Raw genomic sequence first — 24,849 nt, forward strand, 5'->3', positions numbered from 1 at the left:
AAAAGATCAAAATGATTCAAGAAAAATTGAGAATGACTCAAAGCAGACAAAAAAGTTATGCTGATAAAAGAAGACGACCTCTTGAATTCCAGGAAGGTGATCATGTATTTTTGAAAGTTACACCAACAGCTGGTATTGGTAGGGTAATGAAATCAAAGAAACTCACTCCTCGATTTATTGGTCCTTATCAAATCCTTAGAAAAATAGGTCCTGTTGCTTACCAAATTTCTCTACCACCTTTTCTTTCTAATCTCCATAATGTCTTCCATGTGTCTCAGTTAAGAAAATATATTTCTGACCCTTCTCATATAATAATGCCTGATACAGTACAATTAAAGGATAACCTTACATTTGAAACAATGCCTGTACAGATCGCAGACAGGAGGATCAAGCAGTTGAGAGGCAAACTGATTACACTGGTAAAGGTAATCTGGAATGATGTTACTGGAGATGCTACTTGGGAACTCGAAGAAGAAGTTAAGAAAAATTATCCTTACTTATTTTAAGCAATAAAAATTTCGAGGACGAAATTTCTGTAAGTAGGGGAGAATTGTAATATTCAAATTTTTATTAAATAAAACAGGTTATTTTGATTTTAAATATTTATTGAGATTATTAGAAAGTTTATCATATTTTTATACGTATTTTTACTATTTATGTATACGTATTTTTACTATTCACATATACGTATTTTACTATTCACGTATACGTATACGTGAATAGTAAATGGCTGCTAAGGGTGGCACGAGGGAAGCAAGGTTCAATTTTATAATTAATTTGAATATTTTAATGAATAGTGCATAGTAACTTATAATATTATTTTAATGAATAGTGCATAGTGCATAGTAACTTCAAAATTTCTATAAATAGGGGCCTAAGGTTTTGAAAATTCAGAATTCTAGAGAGAAGGAAATTCTGGAGAAATAGAGAGAGAAAGTAAGAGAGAGAGAAGGAGAAAGAAAAGGAGGTTCTGCTCTAGTGCCTTGTTTAAGGAGAAAGAGGAAGAGATTCTGCCCAAGTTTTTAGAGAGATATTGCACTAGTTTCAACTCCTACTTATCTAGGTAAGGGGGAGGAGAACCTTATCTTTTTAAAATTTTATATACTATTATGTGTAATTATTTATGCATTTATTTGATTTTATTTATTTAGTGGGGTGCCCCTAACCTCACTATATTTATATATTTATTCAGTGAGGTGTTTCTAACTTCACTATATTTATATATTTATTCAGTGAAGTGTTTCTAACTTCACTATATTTATATATTTATTCAGTGAGGTGTTCTTAACCTCATTTAACTACTTAACTTTTAATTACAATGTTTATTTATGTTATTATTATATTTATTCAGTGAGGTGTTCCTAACCTCATCTAACTACTTAACTTTTAATTACTATGTTATTGTTATATTTATTCAGTGAGGTGTTCCTAACCTCATCTAACTATTTAACTTTTAATTATTATGTTTATTTATTTACGTTATTATTTAGTGGGGTGTTTCTAACCTCATATATTTGTTTAACCTTTAATTACTATTACTTATTCTATGATTATTCTTAAATCTATTTTGAGTAATTTTTTTATGATTAATATAATTTGTTAAAATGTCTTTTACTCATTTTAAAGATAATTAATACTCTATGGCCATAGACGATAAAGTTTGAATTATTTGTAGCTGGAGGTTTAACCTTGGGGATTTAAATGAGTAAGAAATGGAGGTGGAATAATTTTTTGGTTGGTGTTATAATGATGCTCATTTATCCTGACTAGTCACTACAAGTATAATTCAAATTTTATTATATCAAGAAAATCTAATATTTAATCTGTATAAATATATATTTATATATATATATATATATGTTAAAATTTTATACATAAATAATTATGTTTATTGGTTCGAATTATTGTATTTATTTGATATTGTTCTTACTCCTTTCTTTTCTTTGTTTTTTTTTTATTAAATATATTATAAATAGATGGATCAACTTGAGATTCCAGATCATTTTGCTGTTATTGTTACTGCTGTCCTACATGGAAGGAAATTGGAATACGGAGGCTATTTGATGGATCTGTTATAACTTTACTTGTCAATCATATTATTTTAATTGTAATTTTCTTTCCGTTATGAATATATATATTGTATTAATAGAGTAAGGAAAAGGAATAATGTGTAAAATAATACGTTATTCTAAATATTTTAGAACGATATGTTATGTATTAAATTCACAAGATATTCTTTTCTTTACTTTTATTTTTATTAAATAAATATATAGATATTGTTAATGATATAATTATAAAATATTATAAAATTTTATAATTTTATATTGTATAATTTGGGTATTAGAATTAGGCGTTACAGCTCAAGCCTTGGATGGAAGCATCCAAGCTCAAAGATCAATGGAAGACTCACTTCAAAGAGAAGGAAGAAGATGAACTCCCTAGGTTTTTGAGGTGAATTCTCAAGAAGACTTTGAAAAGGAAATTCGGCTCTTGGCTCTCAAATTTCATATAAGGTTCAAAGTGAATACAAAAGGTGAAAGAATGGCTTAAGTATGCACGGAATTGTGACCCATAGGTGCCTAAACTAAAGCCTCACAAAATGGAGCCTAAAGTTTGAATTCAAATTTGAATTTTGAATTCAAACTTTGGTGCACATGTGTAAGTCCGAAAATTTAGGTACCAAGGTGCATTTAGGTGTGATTTGAGAGTCATTTAGGGTTAATTTGAGTGGCACATGTTCAGCCACCCATGGTGCTAAACATGTGACTTAAATGTAACTTAAATGACTTCCAAATTAAACCTAATTTAACCTAATTAGCATACTTTAGTATTCCTTGTATTTTCCTATTCTAATGACCTAATTGCATTGGTCAAACAATTACAATGGAAAGGAAAAATTACAAGAATGAAAATGAGCCCAATATTGGGTACCAAAAGCCCAAAGGCCCATGAAGCCCAAAACTAGGCCCAACTAGCCTAAAACCTAAAATGCTACTCTATGTGGTCCAAAATACAAGACCAAAATATATGATACCTATACTAACATGATGTATACAAAACATATGAAAATAGCTATAACAAAATATGGCCCATGAAAAGTTCAACTTGGGCCTTCCTAGGCCCATCAGGCCCATTGGGCCCTGACTGGCCCAAACCTTCATGTCTAGCCAACTCCTCTTGGTTCTTTGAGTATGTCACCTCTTGCACTCCAAAGCATGATTCCATCAGTCGGACTTTCGTCCAAATTATTTAAATGGAGTTAATTGTTGGCCACGTGGATGCCACGTAGATGCATAGGTGGATGCCAAATTTCTTTAATGCATCTGGAACCAGAATGTCCCGTTCTGAAATTAGAACGGCCTGTTCTAGTTGCATATGTTATGTGTTAATCTTGAATTTGGAACGGGCCGTTCCATATGTAAAATTAACACACCACGAGTGCAGCAGAATGGGCTATTCTGAAACCAGAACGGGCCGTTCTGGATTCAGAACGAGCCGTTCCAAAACGCCAACCACATACGTACGTTTAATAAAATGTCGCAATGTGATTCAAAAATTAAAAATAAAAATCCATAACATATCATAAATTCAAAGACAGAAATATGGTTCAAAGACTAAAAATAAAAATTCATAACATAACATATACTAAAAAAGTTCAAAGAAATTATTAAGAAGGGAAATCATCTAGATAACGATGAAGGTGTCAATAATATATCTTATCCACCATCTGGATATCAGCATTATCTACCTGTACATGTGGTTGTGTTGTGAAATGTTGGTCTTGTGTATCCTCTACCTTTACTTCAGGTTGTACCTCCTCAAGAACATGTTGTTGTTATTGAGGTACATCGATCAATGACTTCAATGGGAAACACCATGTCATTTCATCCTTGACTGTATAGTGTCAATTTGGTAGTAAGTGGTTCACTCCAGTTTGACTAACAATGAAATAAAACTTGCTACCATTGTCCTTAGTGATACATTGCATTGTCCTTAATGATACATTGTATAGCTCAAATGTTTAGCAATTGAAGTTATCAATGCCCATTGACAATATTACCAAATCCAGTGTTTGAAATGCTTTGTACCTTGAGTCTTTTTTCTTGCACGATTCACAACTGTGAAGTATAATCATCGACCGTTTGTATTTGACATTCTGAACCAGAACGGCCCGTTCTAAAGCCAGAACGGTCCGTTCTAGTTGCACTTTTTGTGTGTTAATTTTGGACCTGAAACGGCCCGTTCCAGGTGCAAAATTAACACACCAAGAGTGCAACCAGAACGGGTCGTTCTGGTTTCAGAACGGGCCGTTCTGGTTCAGAATGCATTAAAAAAATTTGGCATCTACCTATGCATCCACGTGGCATGCACGTGACCAACAATTAACTTCGTTTAAATAATTTGGACGAAAGTCTGACATTGCAACAATTTAATTTATTAGGGACCAAATTGAGACCAAAAATTAAAATGAGACTAAATTGAAACAAACAATTATAATAAGGGACTAAATTAGGTTTTTAGCCTCTCTTGTATTTATAACTTTGTCATTGTGTCACTTTCTATGATATTGAAATTACAAACAACATAAAATCTTTGTTATTGAAAGCTTTTCTTGCACCAGCATTGTTTATCTCTTTCAATTTGTTATTCTCATTTTTATTTCTAAATTAAATTTCAATCTCTTTAAAAGAATTTATTAATAGTTAAAAATAATTTTGATTTACAATATAATAAGTTATTTATCATGAAATTAAAATACAATTTATATGATAAAAATAATTATTTATTATAACTTTTAATTATAATATAATTTTCGTATGTAAAAACTATTTATTTAATATTTTCTTGTTATAGAAAATAAAAATATATAATGTGGATTACACATGTTAAAATACTAGTTATGTTTTAAATATATAAAAATATTCATGAAATCTTTAATATCATATGAACATTTATGATTATCATGTTCCAGTAAACTATAATGTTTTACTTTTTGCATTTGAATTTTAATAATAATTTTTTATTAAAAATACATTGTTAAATTAATTTTTTTACCAATTTTATTGACCACTATTTAAATTTATTAAAATATTTTATTTTTATTTATTAAATCATAAAATTTTAAATTGATTTTTTGTTGTCGTCCAATATTATGTTTTATTGTTTTCTTAAGATTTCCATAAAAAAATAGAATATATATTAAATATTAAAGTATAACTTTAATATCTTACATCAAATATTTATTCTTAATTAACTTACTCCTTTGTATGTTTGTATGGACTTTATGTATTGTGTAGTTATGGTTAAATAAAAGGGACCAAGCTACTGCTCCATATAGTTCATGCATTCTGTCTCCTTAAATCAGTAAGAGGTAGGGGACCCTAATCATAATCGAACAAAAAAGCATAGGCATAATGGGGGTTGAGTGCACATGAAATTAAAAAAAGGATAAGCTATCGCCTTCAATGCGATTTCCCATATATGGGATCACCTACTGAACTACCATCAGATGGTGGACAGGTTACACCACTTAATATGACGCTTGATAAAGTGTATTCTTTGAAGGCAAAGAAAGAAATATTTTTGTTTTACAAAAAATAAAATATAGAAAGGAAAAAACAAAGGTTTCCATGTTTTTTTTTTATTTCGTGAGAAAATTAAACAGAGCGAAACAAAAAGCAAAAAGCAAGGAAAAATTACATAGGGGAATAGGTGTCCTCCCCTACTACTTGTAAAACAAAATCTGGAGGACTCCTCCATGTTACATTAATTGGCGAGATTTTTGCTCCCCAACTAGCCAAAGCGTGAGCTACTAAGTTAATCTCCCGAGGGATGTTGACGATCTTAACGCTCCAATCCCTAGCCACCAAGTCCTTAACTGCACCAATGATGTCACTATGCTTGTGAATGTTATCTCTATCAAGGGTGGGTCCATGTACTGCTTTCACTGCCCCTATGCAGTCTGATTCACAGATTATATACCGAAATCCTGCATTCCAACAAAAAAACAGACCTTCCGTTAATGCAAGGATCTCTGCTATGAGAGAATCACCATTCTCAAAAGAACGAGCATTTATCATGTTGCAAGTTGCATGCAGCCGAAATTGCTTTAAGGAAAAAAAAAATTTGCAACAGAAGTTGCAATTGCAGAAGGGTCCTCAATAAAAAAAAAAATACAGATAAAAATTATTTTATTTATTTTGGGAAAAATAAATAAAAAACATAAACAAATAAACTTCAGGAATCTATTGTAAACATGAAAATGTGAATATTAATTTAATTACCCAACACCGGAAGTGAGTTGTATGGAGCCTAAGAAAATCTCTTTAATTTGATTATATTTTCTTTTCTTCGTAAATTTCACATTACAAATCACTCACACTTTTTAAATAATTACCTCATTTTATTAAAAAAAAATTTACATTAAAGAGACATACTTTTCAAATAATTATCTAATTTTCTTGTTTTATTTGTTTATATATATATATATATATATATATATATATATATATATATAATGATAAAGGCATGTAATGCCCCTTTTTCGCTAATAAAATAGAGGTTTTAAAAAAGCTAGAAATATGATATTTATCTTATTACAGTAGCATGGTTTAGTTTCTTTTTTCTTTTCCAAAGTTATCTCTTTTAATATGGTTGTGTATTTTATTTATTTTTAAGTTTAACTTTTCACCTTTCTCTAAAATCTTTTTTTTTTTTTTTATCTTTTTGTTTACTTCAAATATTTTTCTAGTTTTTAACATTTAGAATTTGCGTTTTTACACGTGATACTACAAAAATTATGTTGTATAGCGACCGAATAATTATTGGTTGCAAAAATAATGTTAAAATTATTTGCTAATACATTTGTGACTGATTTAATGGCCGAAAATATCAAAATCTAAAGCTCCAAATTCTGATTGATTTGTGACTGAATTTGTACATCGATCCTAACATTGGTCTTTTAGTAAATTAAAGGCTAAAAATCTAATTTGGTCCCTTATAATCTTTTTTGTTTTAATTTAGTTCTTTATTAATTTTTGGTCTCAATTTGGTCCCAAACTAATTAATTGGTTTCAATTTAGTCCCAAATTAATTAATTAGTTTCAATGTAGGACTTCCGTCCAAATTATTTAAACGGAGTTAACTTTTGGCCACGTGGATGCAACGTAGATACATACGTGGCATCCACGTGGATAAGAATTTTTTTTGAAAACACCTGGACCGGAACGTCCCGTTCTGAAACCGGAACGGGCCGTTCTGGTTGCAAAATTAAAACACCATCAGTGACCCAGAACGGGCCGTTCTGATTTCAGAACGGGACGTTCTGATTTCAGAACGGGACGTTCTGATTTCAGAACGGGCCGTTCTGGATTCAGAAAATCAGAACGGCCCGTTCCAAAACTGTGAAAAAAATATTCTTTACTTAATTGTATTTTTGATATTATAATTATGCAATTTTGATCTCTAAAGTTTTAATTGAGTAATTTCAGTGCTTAAAAGATTATAGTTGTGTAATTTTAATCTCACAATTTTTAATTGAACAATTTTAATCTCTTAAATATCATAATTGTTCAATTTTAGTCTTTCTCATTAAAAATTTAATAATTTAATAATTTTAATATATATATATAATGTTTTAAAATTATATAATTGTTTGTTTATTTAAATTAACGTATATTATTTTTTTTAATGTATCAAATGATATATATTTATTATTACTAAATAAATAAAATATATATTATTAGTATTTTAATATTACTGATAAATTAATATCAATAATATTTTTACTATATTTATAAATAAAATAATAATTTGATAAATATAACTTAATATATATTAATATACTTTTACAAAAATATAAATATATAAGATCAGATATACATTTCTAATTAATATACTTATATTTTTGTAAAAGTATATTAATATATAACAAGTTATATTTATCAAATTATTAGTTTATCTATAAATATATTAATAATATTATTGATATAATATCGAAAATTATATTATACGTTAATTTGAATAGATAAATAATTATTTAATTTTAAAACATTATATATATATATATTAAAATTATTAATTTTTAATGTGAGAAACAAAAATCATACTATTATGATATTTGAGGGACTAAAATTGTTCAATTAAAAATTGAAGGACCAAAATCGCGCAATTGTAATTCTTTAAGGACTAAAATTATGCAATTAAAATCTTGGAGATCAAAAAACTGCACAATTGTAATACTTGAGAGATAAAAAATGCAATTAAACCAATATTATTGATTAATTTTATTAAAAAATATAATAATTTTGAAAAATATTTTTTTATGGTAAAAATTTTAAAATTACTTATTTTTATAAAATATAATTATCTTATAAATAGAGTAATAATTTTTTCTTTCTCTTTCTGTTTGAAGAAATATTTAAATATCACTTTATAATTTTTTGCAACTTATTTAAGATTAAAAGAATAAAATGATAAAAATTAATAAAATAAATATAATAAAATAAAATATAAAAAAATATTAATATATTAATTTTATTAGATATAATAACATAATTAAAATATAATTAATAATATATATTTTATAAAATTATTAATATTTATATATAAATAAAATAAAATAAAACCAGAACGGCCTGGTCTGAAACCGGAACGGGCCGTTCTGGTTGCATTCTCGTTGTGTTAATTTTGCACCTGGAACGGGCCGTTCCAGATGGAAAATTAACACACCAAAAGTGCACCCAGAACAGCCCGTTCCGGTTTCAGAACGGGCCGTTCTGGGTCCAGGTGTTTTAAAAAAGATTCTCATCCACGTGGCATCCACGTATGCATCTACATGGCGTCCACGTGGCCAAAAGTTAACACCGTTAAAGCAATTTGGACGGAAAGTCCCACATTGAAACCAATTAATTAATTTGGGACTAAATTGAAACCAATTAATTAGTTTGGGACCAAATTGAGACAAAAAATTAATGAGGGACTAAATTGAAACAAAAAAAGATTATAAGGGACCAAATTAGATTTTTAGCCTAATTCAAATATATGTATCAATTAAAGATACATTCGTTTGGTTTCCAAGTTAACATTTTGTAGTTATTATTTTACTCTTAGGAGTTATTTTTTTATTAATAATTAAATAATAGTTTATATATCTAGAGTTGTTAATATTATTACTGATATTTATGTAAAATATTAGTAAATATCTACTAATTTATCAAATAAAGACTTAATTAAATTGATTAAACATATAAAATAATGACTAAAATAATAAATTTTAATAATTAATATTTATTGATTATAAAATCATATAATTTATAATTGATTTAATGATAATTATATTCTTATTACCACAAGATTGTCATCAAAAGTTGTTTCGATAGTAGCTTAGATAATTACTCTATCAAAATTAAAAAATTAAAAATGATTTTTTAATAAAATAAATTAAAAACTAAATTAAAATATACAAATACAAAATAATGACGTGGCTGAAAAATGATAATTTGACAAAAAATTTGTAAAACAGTTCCAAAACCCTTTCAAAATAGGAGGGTACCCTAGAAATTCTAAATAAATTATTTTAAAGTGAAAACTTTAACTTTTCATGTTGATAGGTATTTTAAAATAATTAAAGATATTCTAAAAAATATAACTTCTTAGTAATTGTTTTATTCTACTTTTCAATAAAGATGTTCTTATGAAGCTGAAAATATAACTTTCTCAAGTTAGAAAAAGGTTTTATTATATAAAAGATCATATTATCTTTTAAAAAAAACTATTTCTTTCTTTTTTTTAATTTTTCTTTCTCTCTCTTTTTTTTTCTCTTTCTCTTTATTATTCTCTTTCTCACTCTTACTCTCACTCTCTCTCTTTGTCTCTCTCTCTCCCGCTCTCTGTCTTTCTCATTCTCATTCTCACTCTCACTCTCTCCCTCTCCCTTGCTCTCCACCTCCTCTTTCTCTCCCTCACATATTTCTATTTCTCTTTCTCTCTTTCTTGTATCTAATTATTTCTTGATCTTATCAGTTTTAATAATATTATTAAGTTTATTTTGTTTCTACATTTAATGGTATTTGTTAACATTTTTATTTATTTTTTATTTAAATGAAATGAAATAGTATATTTTTATTCTTGTTAATTATAATGTAGCGTTTTTTGTTAAAATTTGTATTTAAATAATTTTAATAAGTTTTTAATTTTTTTTTAAATAGTTTAATATCATATTTATAATAAGATTTGAGTAAATATATATTTAATGAATTTATTTTAATGAAAAATATTTTTATAAAAAATATTTATAAATTTAAAATTATATTAGTATAACCAAACATAAAATTTTTTAATTCTTATAAATCATTATTTCCAATATTTAAAATTCATAGAAATCATAATTCCTATAAGTGAAAAAATAATTCCCTTGTCAAACACCTCCTTAACGATAGCATAGATACCCGCACAAGATAGCGTTTGTCAACAAATACTAAATGCCCAATAAAATAATTTTTTTCTAATTTTTTCGGTTTACATTAGCGTTGTCAGATGCTACTAATGTTATTAAAACTTCCTTTTTTGCGACAAGGCTTCTTTGTAGAGAGGTGCCATATGTACATACACAATGCTGGCAACAGGGTGCTTGGAATTTTGATTCACTCTATACTCGTCTCCCTATGGAGTTGGCTAATCGTATTCAACAAGTACAAATTCCTTCCTCCCCAGCAGGAGCTGACATTTTTTCTTGAGTAGGTGATTCTTCCGGATGCTATATATACATCAACTTCCGGCTTCAGGTTTCTTCTTCCACCCGATCATGGACTTATGGACCCTATATGGAAGCGTGTATGGAAACTACATATTTCAGAAAAAGTTAAGTTCCTTTTATGGCAAGGCCTACACTCATCCATACTGACAAATCATTTTCATTTTTATTCGTCATTTAGATTCCATGGAAGGCTGCCCTCGTTGCTCCTGTCCACAAGAAACCATTCTCCATGCAATTCGAGATTGTCCACACTCTAGGGAAGTATGGTTGTTGGTTGGTAATATACCCTCTCAAGTTTTCTCATGATGGATTGTTTTACATGATTTAAGGAAATTATAATTAATCCAGCAGCTAAGAAACTAACCATAATTATTTGGTGGATATAAAGGTTACAGAACAACATGATCTTTCATGGAAATAATTGGTCTATGCAGTATGTGAAACAAATGATTGCTTTATCTATTGGACAAAATAACGTGTATCTAGAGAAGCACGATTTATGGAAAGAAAATGTAAAGTGATCTCCTCCTGAATATCCTTGGGTTAAAGTGAACGTGGATGGTAGTTGGCTTGGCCAATCGAGGATCATGGGAGTAGGAGGCGTAGTACGAGATGTGGTTGGATGCTGGAATGGATCGAGGGTTTGCACGTTCCTTCGAGGATGGTGATTCCCTTAGAGTAGAATTATTGCAATAGCGGAAGGACTATCTTTCCATTGGGATGCAGGGTTTAGATATATAATTTGTGAATCAGATTGTATAGGGGTTGTGAAAGCAATACAAGGACCCAACCTAGAAAGAGATAATATTCATAAGCATAGCGATATCATTGGTGCAGTTAAGGAATTGGTGGCTAGGATTGGAGTGTTGAGATTGTCAACATTCATCGGGAGATTAATTTAGTAGCTCACGTTATTACACGTTGGGGAACAAAAAACTCAACCATTAATGTAACATGGAAGAGTCCTCTAGATTTTTTTTTACAAGTCATAGGGGAGGACATCTGTTCCTCTATGTAATTTCCCTTTTTTGTTATTTTTTTTCTTTTGTTTTTTTTTTTTAATTTCTCACGACATAAAAAAAAATGCTACTAATGTTAAAAAAAAAACCTGATATATAAGGTGAAGATGGTTCACACTAATATTTAATTAAAGTGCAAAAACAAAATGTTCTTTAAGTATTCAAAATATCTCTTATGCTATTGATAATAAATAAAAAATAATAATATTTTTAAAAATTAAACACAATATAATATTAGAGTTGTTCAAGTCAATACTAATAAAAGTTGGAAATAACATCAAAATGACCAATACTAATATTCATCTAAATGTGAAAATGAAATGCTCATTCTATCTCCTCCTCTTTATGGTTGATTGACCATTGTAGGGTAGTTTTTAAAATTATTTATGTAAATGGAACTATTTTGAAACTATTTACACCTTTAGGGCTATTTTGTACAATGTTGCTATGGGCCATAACGACATCCTTGCCATGTGACAATTTTTTTTTTAAATTCAGAACAGCTTAAACTTAGCCACGTAAAAATGCTATAGCCTATAGCGACTTAACTAGTGTCGCTATATGCTCCGAAACCATTTTAAATGGCTAAATTTTATAATAAAAAGATAATTTTTAATATAAATAAAATATTATTTAAAATATAATTCATTTAAAATTTGATGTTTAAAAATATATTAATAATTTTTGTACAACAAAAGAAGATTTTTAAAATAAAATTTATATATTTGTTGGTGTGTCGCTATGTGCCAAAACGACCTCCTTTTTTTATTTTTATTTTTTTAAAGTTTTTCTAGATTTATTTTATATATTATTTTGAAAAATTATATTTTATTGTTATTTTTTATGCATTTTTTTATTTTGTTCGTTCAGTTAATTTGATATTTGATATTTTTCTTTTATTTTTTTCTTTTACAGATGTATTTTAATTAATTGAAGGAAAAAAATAAAAAACGCACAAAAAAAGAATTATTTAAAAAAAACGCACATGAAAAAATAAAATGAGGAAAGAAATATAAATAAAAAATGCACACACAAAAAAGTGAAGGGAAAAAATGTAAAAAAAAAACACAAAAAAAATGAATTACAAAATAAATTTAAAAAAAAAACTGGTAAAATAAATCTGGAGAAAAAAATGATCCAATGACCCAAAAAAACAAAAATTTTGAAGAAAAAAAAACTGAGGTCACTATGGTCCATAGCGACTTTAGACAAAAAAAAAAAAAAGAAAAAAAAAAACTAAGGTCGCTATGAGCCATAGCGACATCAGCATTTTATTTTATTTTATTTTCAAAATTTTTATTTTTTTAGATTATTGGGTCATTTTTTTTCTCCATATTTATTGTACTGGTTTTTTTTTTGAATTATTTTGTAATTTATTATTTTTATTTTTTTATTATTTCCATTTATATAAATAAATTCTATCTCTAAATTTTTTTTCCATTTTTTATTATACACTATACACAATTTTTAAATAAAATATATCTGTTAAAAATTATTATATACTCAACATTCCAGTAAATTATTTTACAAAAATTTATTTAATTTCAGTAAATTATTTATTTTATTTTCTTTTATTCTAATTTATATTAACAAATTTTTTCATATTGTAATTTTAAATTTATGTTTTATTCCATTTTTTATAAAGTATTTTTAATTTTATTTTTTCATTATATTTGTTACAAATTATTTTATAAAAAATTATTTAATAAGTGGCGCTATAGGCCATAGCGACAGTGTGTCGCTATAGGCCATAGTGACCACCTTTTAATTTTTTATTTATTTTCTTTTATTCCATTTTATATTATCAATTTTTTTCATATTTTAATTTTAAATTTCTATTTTATTCGTTTAATAATTTTAAGTACTTTTAAATTTATTTATTTTATTCAAATTGTTACAAATTATTTTATAAAAAATTATTTAATAAGTGGCGCTATAGGTCAAGCTACAGTGTGTCGCTATAGGCCATGACGACCACCTTTTAATTTTTTTTTTTTATTATTATTTTCTTTTATTCTATTTTATATTATCAATTTTTTTTATATTTAAATTTTAAATTTCTGTTTTATTTGTTTAACAATTTTAAATATTTTTAGTTTTATTTTTTTAAATTATATTTGTTAAAAAATTATTTTATAAATAAATATTTAATTACTGAGCCATTTTGATTCGTTATCGGCTATAACGACTTCCATAATATGGCTTTCATGGTTTCAAAAAATACACGTGGCATGTATGTTGTTGTGGCCAATAACGACACTGTAAAAAGAACCCCAAAAGTATAAATAGTTTAAAAACAACCTCATTTACGTAAATAATTTTAAAAATTACCCCAAATTGGTCGATCAACTCCTCTTTATATATTTCAAATATATCTTATGTTACTAAAATTAAAAAAATTTGTTAACATTGTCCTAACTAATACTAAATAATAATTTTTAAAAATTAACTATATTTTAGAGTTGATTAGGTCGACCTTGATGCTAATAATAGCATTGGAGTTGGTGTCAACATGACACTATTATTTCATCTGAGCATAAAAACAAAATTTACTTCTCGTCCCTCTCTTCTCTTTATATATTTCAAATATCTTTGTTTCTTCTCTCAGCCTCTTCCTCCCTCTTTATAGTCTCTTCCATTTTTCTTTTTCAATTTTTCTATCACCCTTTTCAATGTTTTTATGTTTTAACAATGTGTTGATGTGTCGCACAATGAACTATTGAGAGGTAACTTTGTCTCAATCTTTGGCCACTAGAGGTCACCACCAAGGACGGAGCCAAGGGGGGACCTACGGGTGCCACGGCCCCCCCAACAATTTTAATTTTTTTTTATATACATATATATTACTATATGGCACCCCCTATTTTTAATATAAACTCATATTTTTAATATAAACTCATATGTATATTACTATATGGCACCCCCTATATGGCACCCCCAGTATTGAAATCCTGGCTCCGTCCCTGGTCACCACCAACCTCATGTCCAACCATTCATCATCTAAGCGGTGGTGGCACCTTACACGACAACAATAGTGGACATTCTTTGTTTGGTTGTGAGAACGTGTTGGTGTTTGGCCAATAGTTGGGCAACAAAAATGAAGCATTTTTTTGTTGAAGTGATGAAGAGCACAAGAAGAAGTGCGGAAATGAAATGACAAAATAGGAGTGTAAGGAAGAGTGAGTATAACGACATAATGTACGATAACAAAGTTTCTTTTGTACTATATTTTTTTGTATGATAACAAAGTATCTTTTGTACTATATTTTTTTGTTAGTGTCAGCCTTAGAGTTGAACAAGCCAAGTATTATTAACGTTAGTCAAGCCCACTCTAATTAACACTTGATCCACACAAGAAAATAATAAAAAATATATAAAAATATTCACGATAGATAGTATTGCATTGATATCATATTAAAAAAGTAAATTTATTATACATAACTCAATCTTATAAAATAAAGTTATAAGATGAAAAATATTTTTTACTTATATATTATTACGATCATATCACTAATCGACCTAAATTTTTTAACTTAATGCTTAATTATGATTAATTCACACCCTAGTGCATTAATATTGTTAAGAAAAGTCCTAGTCCATAAAATTCTATGGATCTCAGACTTTGGAGTCCAATATAACAATATTGCATGTGAATCTACATAAGTTATCTCACACGTGACTAAGACATCATTCACACCATTTCAAAAAAATTAGAAACTGTCATGAAGGACATTTTTTAATAGTATGTCCAACCTAAATCATATCAGGTCATACATTGTATAATTCACTATCATTAGACTCTTGAATTCACATCAAACTTGAGGATACCTGTCAAGGGAATTCTTTAATGTAAATATAATTTTAAAAAGAGAAATGTTAGCTACTCTTTTTAATATTTTTTTTAGCACCACATTATTAGTTTAAATTTGTTAAACATTAAAAATTTGGATGAATTCTACCACTAAACAAGGAGAGGATTTCTTTAAATGAGGCCTAAACGTATCAAAATATGTAATTTTCAATATATGTTAGTTAATAATAAAAAGATTATAAAAAAAAGTATTAGAAATAAGGTTGGTAGATTTCTCTTTTAAAAATATAATACAACTCTTAATTTAAAAACATTTTTTTTTTATTTTTTTAATCTCCAAAAACAACCCTTTGAAGATATCATTAATTAATAAATAAATAAATAAACCTTAACAACACGTCACTATGAATAACAACACAAAGTATCGGAAAAAGAAAATGGCAATTCAATAAAATATTTTTTTTTCTCTTATGGATATCAAAATATTATCAATTTTATTAATAATTACTCTTATAATTAATTATTTTTAGTAGAGTCTTTCATTTCAACCATATTATTTTCTTCCAAAAATCCCAAACATACGAAACCTTACCTAAGAAATCGAATTGCACTTTGTTAGGTAGAAACGAACCTACAAGTATGAGAATTACAATAACAATTGTGTAACAATTAACTCCATACAAATAATATTATATAATTCTCTTTTAATACATCTTTGTTGGAGTAGCCTTATAAAAGTTTCAATTTGGGTAAAAGAAAATGCTCGTGATTATAGACAGTATGATTGAACTGAAATGTAGATAAAAGATTCACCAAGAAAAAAATTAGATAAAAGAAAATTAATTTAAATCACGACAGCTTCGTAACGCTCTTCAACGCATTAAAAAAAACATCAACAACAACAACTTTACCTTTTTTTCACATTTGCCAAGCATAATAGCATAGACATTACATTGCTCAGTATTTTTCTTTTTTAAATGAGGTGAGATGTAATATACACACAATAATTCATAGAATAATTTATACAATATGATTTTCTATTCTTTTTACGTCATTTATTACATTTCACATTTGTCTTTCTCTCGTAAATTTTGTTGCACATTTTGTCATACAGATACCATTTCTCTTTTCCCATAGTTGTTCAGTGAGGTGAAGTAAAAAGCAATTCACTTTTGGATTTTTCTAACAGAAGTGGACCCAGGGACAAAGAAAAGTAGAAAACCAATGCTAGCTCAATCAATCCATTCAAGCATAACTACCAAGAAATATAATTAGGAACAAAGGCATTACATACCGAATAGATTGCAACAAACTATTTGACTTTCTTTTGCATCATATCATACCTCAATTTGTTCTTTAATCTCATCATAGTGTATCGGTTAATTAAGCAAATTCTTTGCTTTTCATCATTCATTACCTCCCTTCTCCCACACTTAACCAACTAACGCCAGCACTATACCTACTTTGCTACCATATCTAGTTTTTTGTGTCCTTGCACTTAAAGAAAAGAAATGCTTTTCAGGGCAATGATCACAATTTATAAATATGATCAATTCCATGAGCCATAACAAAAGTAGGTACTACTAGACTTGCTCCTAGGTCGTTAAGGCATAGCCACCTCAAACATCTTCATAAATATTGTTTCCAAGTATTAGAGTATTTCCCAAAAGAACAAGAACAACATAAGACAATGAGTACTGCCAGGTTTATCAAGTGTGTAACAGTTGGAGATGGTGCTGTGGGAAAGACATGCATGCTTATATCCTATACCAGCAATACCTTTCCCACGGTATGTTTCTGTTAGTTATAAGGTTCAATATTGTGCATTACATGCATTAGAAGAAGGTGAATCATGGTTGAAGGAGTTAACATTCTTTTCCTTTGCTTTTCTCTATGATAGGATTATGTTCCAACTGTGTTTGACAATTTCAGTGCTAATGTAACTGTGGATGGTAGTACTGTTAATCTTGGTTTATGGGATACTGCAGGTTGGTTATTCTTCTTTTTAAGTTCACATTCTCATTAAATTTGAATTCATGAGTGAATGTGATTGGTTTAATTTGTGGATTGTAGGACAAGAAGATTACAACAGGCTGAGGCCTTTAAGCTATAGAGGAGCTGATGTGTTTTTGTTGTGCTATTCTCTCATCAGTAAAGCCAGTTATGAGAACATTTCCAAAAAGGTTCTTTCATTGTTTTGTAACTGTAGTTACCTTTTCATATTTGTATTGTAAAATGTTTAAAATTAATATGCACATTCATGTTTGATTCTTGGCAAACAGTGGATACCTGAGCTGAGACATTATGCTCCAAATGTGCCTATAGTGCTGGTGGGAACAAAACTAGGTAAGATAATTGCATTGAAGTAGCATAACAATCATCATCATGGGTTGACAAGTAATGATTTTTATTTTTTACTTTATTTTGTTGCTATTATGGCGAAAATTAAACTTGGGTATACAAAACACAATCTTTGTGCTGATTCTTAATTTTTACTTTATCATGGATAAAGCAAGCCTGGATCCTTTTTTATTATGCATTACTCACTCTGTACCAATCCTCCTGTGCCTATAGAGGCAATACTTATCAACATATTTTCAATTGAATGTTATGATATGCCTCATGTCAATGGCAGAAAGCAGAGGAAGTAATTAGACTTTATTATAAAAGTTAGCCACAATGGATTTTGTGATTAATACGAGAAACGAAACATGTCTTCCAATTATACTTCATTTACTTTTTGTATTTAACGTAAATCAGTTTCATGTGTAATATCATCAAATATCTTGTCAAATTTCATATGGTTGTTACTTAAAAAACAAGCAATACTTGTAACATTCGTCAATGGACTTCAAACCTAATACAAGTTTCCATTCAAATCTGACGTATGCACAGATTTGCGAGATGACAAGCAATTTCTGACTGATCATCCTGGAGCCACACGAATAACAACTGCTCAGGCATGTCATCGTCAAATTAAACAAACAAAAGCTTATATTGAAACCGAAATTCTTTTGCATGTATAATGAATTTAACAAAGATTGTGGTGAACAGGGTGAAGAATTGAAGAAAATGATCGGTGCAGTCACTTACATTGAGTGCAGCTCCAAAACACAGCAGGTAAAATACCTGCACTTCATTGGATTCAAGTATTTTGATCCATATTTTGAAGTGAAATCATGTTATATAGATCAAGATGAAGTTAAAGAAGCATTGTTTGTAGAGTTTAATTTATATTTACTGTTAGTTAGTGTAAAATGTAGAAGTACACAAACGTCCAATAGAAATTCATTATACTGCTATATTATATTGTCAAATAATATGATGTAGTAATATGGTAAATTCTTATTTGATATCTGTGTAAAAGAAATTATACAGAGTGTCATAAATTATTGTTATTTTGTATTCAATTTATTGCAGCAAGTGAGCAACAGATGATCTCTGAATCTCAATTGGGAAGTAAATTACATTGAAGCGATTGTTAGAAACTTAGAATTATCCTTTTTTTGCTTTGTTTGCAGAATGTGAAGACAGTTTTTGATGCTGCAATAAAGGTTGCATTAAGGCCACCAAAGCCAAAGAAGAAACCACGCAAGAAAAGGACTTGTTTTTTCCTCTGATATTTCATATTCACTTATCCTTCACCTCAAGTCATTTATATAAACAGAATTGAAGCTCAAAGTTTTTAGTGTTTGTGATCCACATATATAAAGAGACTGAGTTTATGGATAATTTCTGGGAAGAACCTTAGACTCATCTCAATTTGTAAACGATGGAAAATCAACTTAAGCGTTGCATTGTTCGATTAATTATTTTATTTTGCAGTGTCTAGTTGTGGCTGTGTATTCAATACTTCTAGTTCAGAAAGATAACTCCTATTTGAAATTGGGAATACCCTTCTGCAATTCCTTATTTTCTGTTTCTAGTTTCTACTCTGTTTCTGGAATTGTTCACAATTCACATCCAAAATTAACGAAAAGGAGATAAAGAATAGGGAGCGCATTAATCATGGCGAATGATTTCTTAATTTGAGCAACATTAATGCGTCTAATTTAATCTTTGACATTTGATCAGGCATTGTCAAAAATAATGCTTTTGTATCTCAGGTCTTAATAATACAATGTAAGGATTAAATCTTGAACTGTTGGTCTCACGGTGTAAGAAATAGGATTATGAAATTAGATTCAAATTTATATTATAAGATGATAGGAGAGTTTATCTTAAAAAGTGTTGTTGGACTTATTAAATCATTATGGAATTACTCACAAAAATTTTACGAACTTCACATTCAAAATATCAAATCTTTGATATTGAAGATGTGTTTAAAATTTTCGTGAACTAATAATAATGTCTTATCAAAATAAATAAATATATATATATATATTAACATTTTTTTCTTCGAGATCGGAGAGAGTAGGTAACTTCTACATGAATACAATATGTATGAGAAAACATTAATATAACTTTGATATGGAGTTATTGTATTTTTGATTAATTGTATGTACAGGCACCGTATTCAGGCAAAACTTTATATAAGAAAAATATTACTTACGCGTTTAATGCATTGAACAGAGGAAAATTCCTTTCGCACCGTGTTTCCAAACATACGTTTACTCTGGCATAAATAGTGTTATAGTGTAGGTAAGTTACATGCATGCATTGGTAATGCTATATGAAATTAATAAAAACTTATTCATAGACAAAAGAATGGGAAGTATTTGCATTTGCATGATTACATATAAATCTATGCTTCAAATCCTAAAGATTTCATATTTTAGGACTTTTTTTGGTTGAGAAATATACTTTTTTCAAATAAATTTTATATTCGTCTACGAAACAAATAGGCACTCAGTTTCAGTCAATTGAGCTGTTGAACTACTAAAACCTGTACAATATATTGAATATTTCTATAAATAATAAGAAAAAATGTACCAACATGTCATTGATTTAAGTAATGACTATTTTTTTTAATAAAGTATCAAATTCAAGTTTTGTAAGTGAAAAAAAAAATATTATTAGAGAAAGAAATTCAATGAAATTATTTTATCTTTATAAGAGTAAAATGATATTTTTAATCATGACTTCATACTTGAATCGGAGATTAAACCTCGATTATTGGTTAAAAAATATAAGTGCTAAATTATTTGTGTTAACAATTTTTGATAAGTTGATAAATACTTTATATTTGAGACATAATATGATGACTTAAAAATAAATTAAAAAAATCGTATAACTATTTCATTATAGCTATAGATAATGTCATAAAAGTGAAAGAAAAATAGAAGTGTCAGCCAGTCGTTTAAAAAATTGAAATATCAAGAAATCATAACTAAGTTTCATCACATCTATTTCATAACAAGTGTTTACTTGAACAATTTTCAGAGAAACTTGACTGAGAAAGTTTCTTCCACCTGAAGCATTGGCAATGACATTGTTACGCGAGTTTTCCCATTTATTAAATATGCAGATTAATTTATAAATATAAACACTAAATCACATGCATGACAGAATTGAGAATACTCATTCGCTCTTTCAAATAGGAATATGGGGGAATAGAGGAAGTAGGATATGAAGCAGCATGCAAAAAATGAGCAAAGTACACCTGGATTGGCTTCAAGATATATATCAGGCAACAGAAACATGTTTGATAAAGTTTTCAAGTCATGAAATAATGGTTCCATCACCAATGGGTGGCGTAACTTTCTGTCTCTAACACCAAATTTTTTGTGCCAGGCATTTATTATAGGCATGCTCAGCCCTCACACGGTTGCAAAAACGCATACACATCGCGGTATCATGTGCAGCAAAATTAAAGCATTCAATCTCAGCATCTTTGTATTTACTGCATGCACGTTAGCATTAACTAACTGTTGTTGGCGCAACTTCAGATACCACACGCAAACCTATCTCATGTTTTGCATTAGATTATTACCAAACATTTATTGATACATGTGCAAGCTCAACCTCTTTTTGAAACTAAAATAGAAAAAACTTATGTCCAGGTCCTTTCATGCAGTTGATGTTGTTCTTCAATAAGAATTGAAGTTTTATTTCAATATTATGTAAGTGTATTTAATGTAAGTCTCATTAATATACATTTATATATACTATCGAATTAAAACTCATGTAATTGGAGAAAAGTATCAATCACACTTAAGAAATTGTATCCAAATTTTATACACTAAAATATAATAATAAATAGTTGTCAGGCCCTTTGTTCTGCTTTTCACAATTGCCTCCACGTTTATGTTGCTATAAGTGTAACATATATATCAAGTTGAAGTGTATATTAGGATTTCTACATTATTTTAAGAGTATGTTTGGATGAGAAATTTTAATGGAGTGATTCATTTATTTGAAGAATTTCAAATTCTTTGAGGTGAAATATTTTGTTTGGATAGAGAATTTACAAAGAATTTGAAATCCAAGCATTTGTAAAATTCTTTGAAATAGTAGAATTTCAAATTCTCTCAAAAAGGTAAGAATTTGAAATTCCTAATATTTTTTTTCTCTTATTTCACTTATATATTTTATCTTATATCTTCATATTTTTAATTATTGAATATTCAAAAATACTTTAAAAATTATTAAATATTATCTAATATTAATTTTTAAAATTATTAAATATTTAAAAATTGGTTAATATTTATTTTTATAAAATTTTATTTAAAAATCTCAACATATAAATATATTTTTAAAATCAATTTTATCATGATAGAATCAAATTATCATATCCAAATTAGCAATTTAAAATTTTAAAAAAATTGAATTGACTTATCCAAACAAAATATTTTAACAATGATAGAAATTAAAATCAAAGCAATTCAAATACCAAGAATTTCAAATTCCTTGAATTTGTAAAATTCTTCATCCAAACACACCATAAGGTTTTGTTTAGGAGTTAGGTTTTGGAAAGGAGAAGGGAGAAGGATATAATATATATATATATATATATATATATATATATATATATATATATATATATATATATATATATATGAGGAGGAATCCGTTTACTTCAAGAGTAAGTTTACCTAGACTTATTTCATTTAATAACTTATGTTCTACATCAAATTTCAATTATTCAACCAATGAAATTAAACTTTTTAATGCATAGGTTAAGTTTGCAAATTTTTAAAAAATTTAAAAATCATTTGATGTCTCATTTCATTAATTCAAATTGACTTGATTAGAGTTCAAATTTGTAGATTTAATGAAACAAAATATCAAATGGTTTTAAATTTTTTTAAAATTTGTAAATTTGATTTATGCATTAAAGACTTTAATTTCAACGGTGTTAGATCGTTAAAATTTGATGTAAAACATGAATTATTGAATGGAATAAGTTTAGATAGATTTACTTTAGAAGTAAACGAATCCCTCATATATATATATATATATATATATATATATATATATATATATATATATATATATATATATATATATATATATATATATATATATATATATATATATATATATATATATATATATAAAAGGTACGACTTCATATAAGATTAGAATCAACCATCAACCATCATATAAGGTACGACTTCAGTGAAATTATAGATTATTTATCTCATTTCTAACACAAGTTTGGATGAAAGGATATAAAATACAAGAAAAACTAGATTTGATCCAAAGTCCTTGCTAGTAGGATATAAGAATCTTAATGAAGTATGTCACCTTGTGAAAGGAAAGAAAATTTTTTTTAATCTTTCATTTCTAATAAATAATTTTTAATTTAATAATTTTTAAAACCAAGGTCATGCTTAATCATTATTTTTTAACTATGTGATCAAAACAAAATTTTAGTCTTGTTTCTTATAAAATATTTTACTTTTTTTATTTTAAGATAAATAAATAATATTAATTTTAAGAATTTATAAAAAAAAAATTAGATGTTGTACACTAACATGATATCATAGACAATTATAAGTATCTTCTTGCATTTAAAACTTAACTCCCAAACATATCATTTGGATTTAGATTGAATTGTGTATATTCCTATGGAAGACATAAGTATATCGATGATATATGTTAGAGAGTATGTATATGTTGGAGAGTATGTCTTTTTCGATTTTTGACAAGTTCAATTTAACGGATAAACACAAATCCATCATGTGTTTAATTATTTTTATTTTTACCCTTTGCAAAAATTTGTATAACACAGTAACTATGCAATAGAAAACATAAGTTATTCAATTACATTAGAGTTCTCATGCAATAGTCGATTAGACATTCATGCAATAAATATATATATTGGGTGCAAAAAACGTAAATAGTCATTGCCAATATAACTGAAAACATAAAATCCCTTAAAAGGTTACGCATAATCTGTGTACATATATACAATATACATCAAATATACTAAAATTGTAAACAACACAACCTTATCGACAATTAGCATCTCCATACAACAACCACTGTATTAGAGCAATATATACAAAATAGATCATCTCTAGTATGACTATCCACCAACATCCAAGCCATTAAGCTAATCATGTTACTTTCATACCAAGTATGACAATTGTAGTCCAACAACAAAGAAAAGAAAGGTAAACTTGTAAAAAGAATCAACATAACGATAAGAAATGCAACTCCATCAACCAAGTTTAACTTTGACAACTTAACAATAACAAGCTAGGTCATAACACAACGTCAACCTATCATCATCAGTTATAACTTTCAATCATCATACACAACTTACAACACAACACAATTGAACAACTTTTCAACATCTCAACAACAACATAAGAACAAGACAACAACTTACAATGCAAACAACATTTTGAACATGAACAACTTTAAACAAATGATGCATTGTCATGCATATCAACTTATGGAGATCTCCTACAACAAAGGTGAATAGTCTAAGTAGCTTGACTTTATCAAATCACTATGATTGACATATCGCAACTAGATCAGATAAATACAATGTTAGACCTCTCAAAGTACCTAGCAAACAACTTAAATTGATCTCTTAGGCTTTGTCACTTAAACTATGAAAGTCTATTATTATTGTCAAGGTAGAGTAACTTGGGTGTGAACCTATCACAACCTTAGCATTAATATTTAAGCCTCATATGGTATTAGTTCGACAACTACCCTCAAAATTACTACACACCTTTCCAATAATGAGTTAAGGATTTTACCTTTCAATTTCGTACTTTACTAAATTAATCACTTTTTACACATATGGCTTAACCTTGCCTCTATACGGATCAACAATTTGGTTACTTTATAATCAGTATGGCTTG

At 27.7% G+C, this 24,849-nt stretch overlaps 2 protein-coding genes and 1 long non-coding RNA gene across 3 annotated transcripts; 2 read left to right on the top strand and 1 right to left on the bottom strand.

The window, feature by feature from the left end:
• Positions 1-681: 681 nt before the first annotated feature.
• Positions 682-2,245, top strand: LOC145956593 (uncharacterized). The gene is made up of 2 exons (XR_014432834.1): positions 682-1,063; positions 1,977-2,245. It is a non-coding gene; the product is annotated as an uncharacterized LOC145956593 (long non-coding RNA).
• A 3,451-nt stretch (positions 2,246-5,696) lies between these two features.
• LOC145956433 (uncharacterized) lies at positions 5,697-6,080 on the bottom strand. Its single transcript, XM_083072031.1, has one exon. The coding sequence runs from the start codon at positions 6,078-6,080 to the stop codon at positions 5,697-5,699; it is 384 nt and encodes a 127-aa protein (XP_082928157.1).
• Positions 6,081-17,134: 11,054 nt separating this feature from the next.
• Positions 17,135-19,491, top strand: LOC109818099 (rac-like GTP-binding protein RAC13). The gene is made up of 7 exons (XM_020383502.3): positions 17,135-17,375; positions 17,487-17,574; positions 17,660-17,769; positions 17,869-17,932; positions 18,482-18,546; positions 18,641-18,706; positions 19,108-19,491. The coding sequence occupies exons 1-7, from the start codon at positions 17,277-17,279 to the stop codon at positions 19,204-19,206; spliced, it is 591 nt and encodes a 196-aa protein (XP_020239091.1). The 5' UTR covers positions 17,135-17,276; the 3' UTR covers positions 19,207-19,491.
• The last annotated feature ends 5,358 nt before the right edge of the window (positions 19,492-24,849 follow it).

Source organism: Cajanus cajan, chromosome 3, assembly GCF_000230855.2.
Source record: "Cajanus cajan strain Asha chromosome 3, NIPB_CcT2T_4, whole genome shotgun sequence".
NCBI classification, from domain to species: Eukaryota; Viridiplantae; Streptophyta; class Magnoliopsida; order Fabales; family Fabaceae; genus Cajanus; species Cajanus cajan.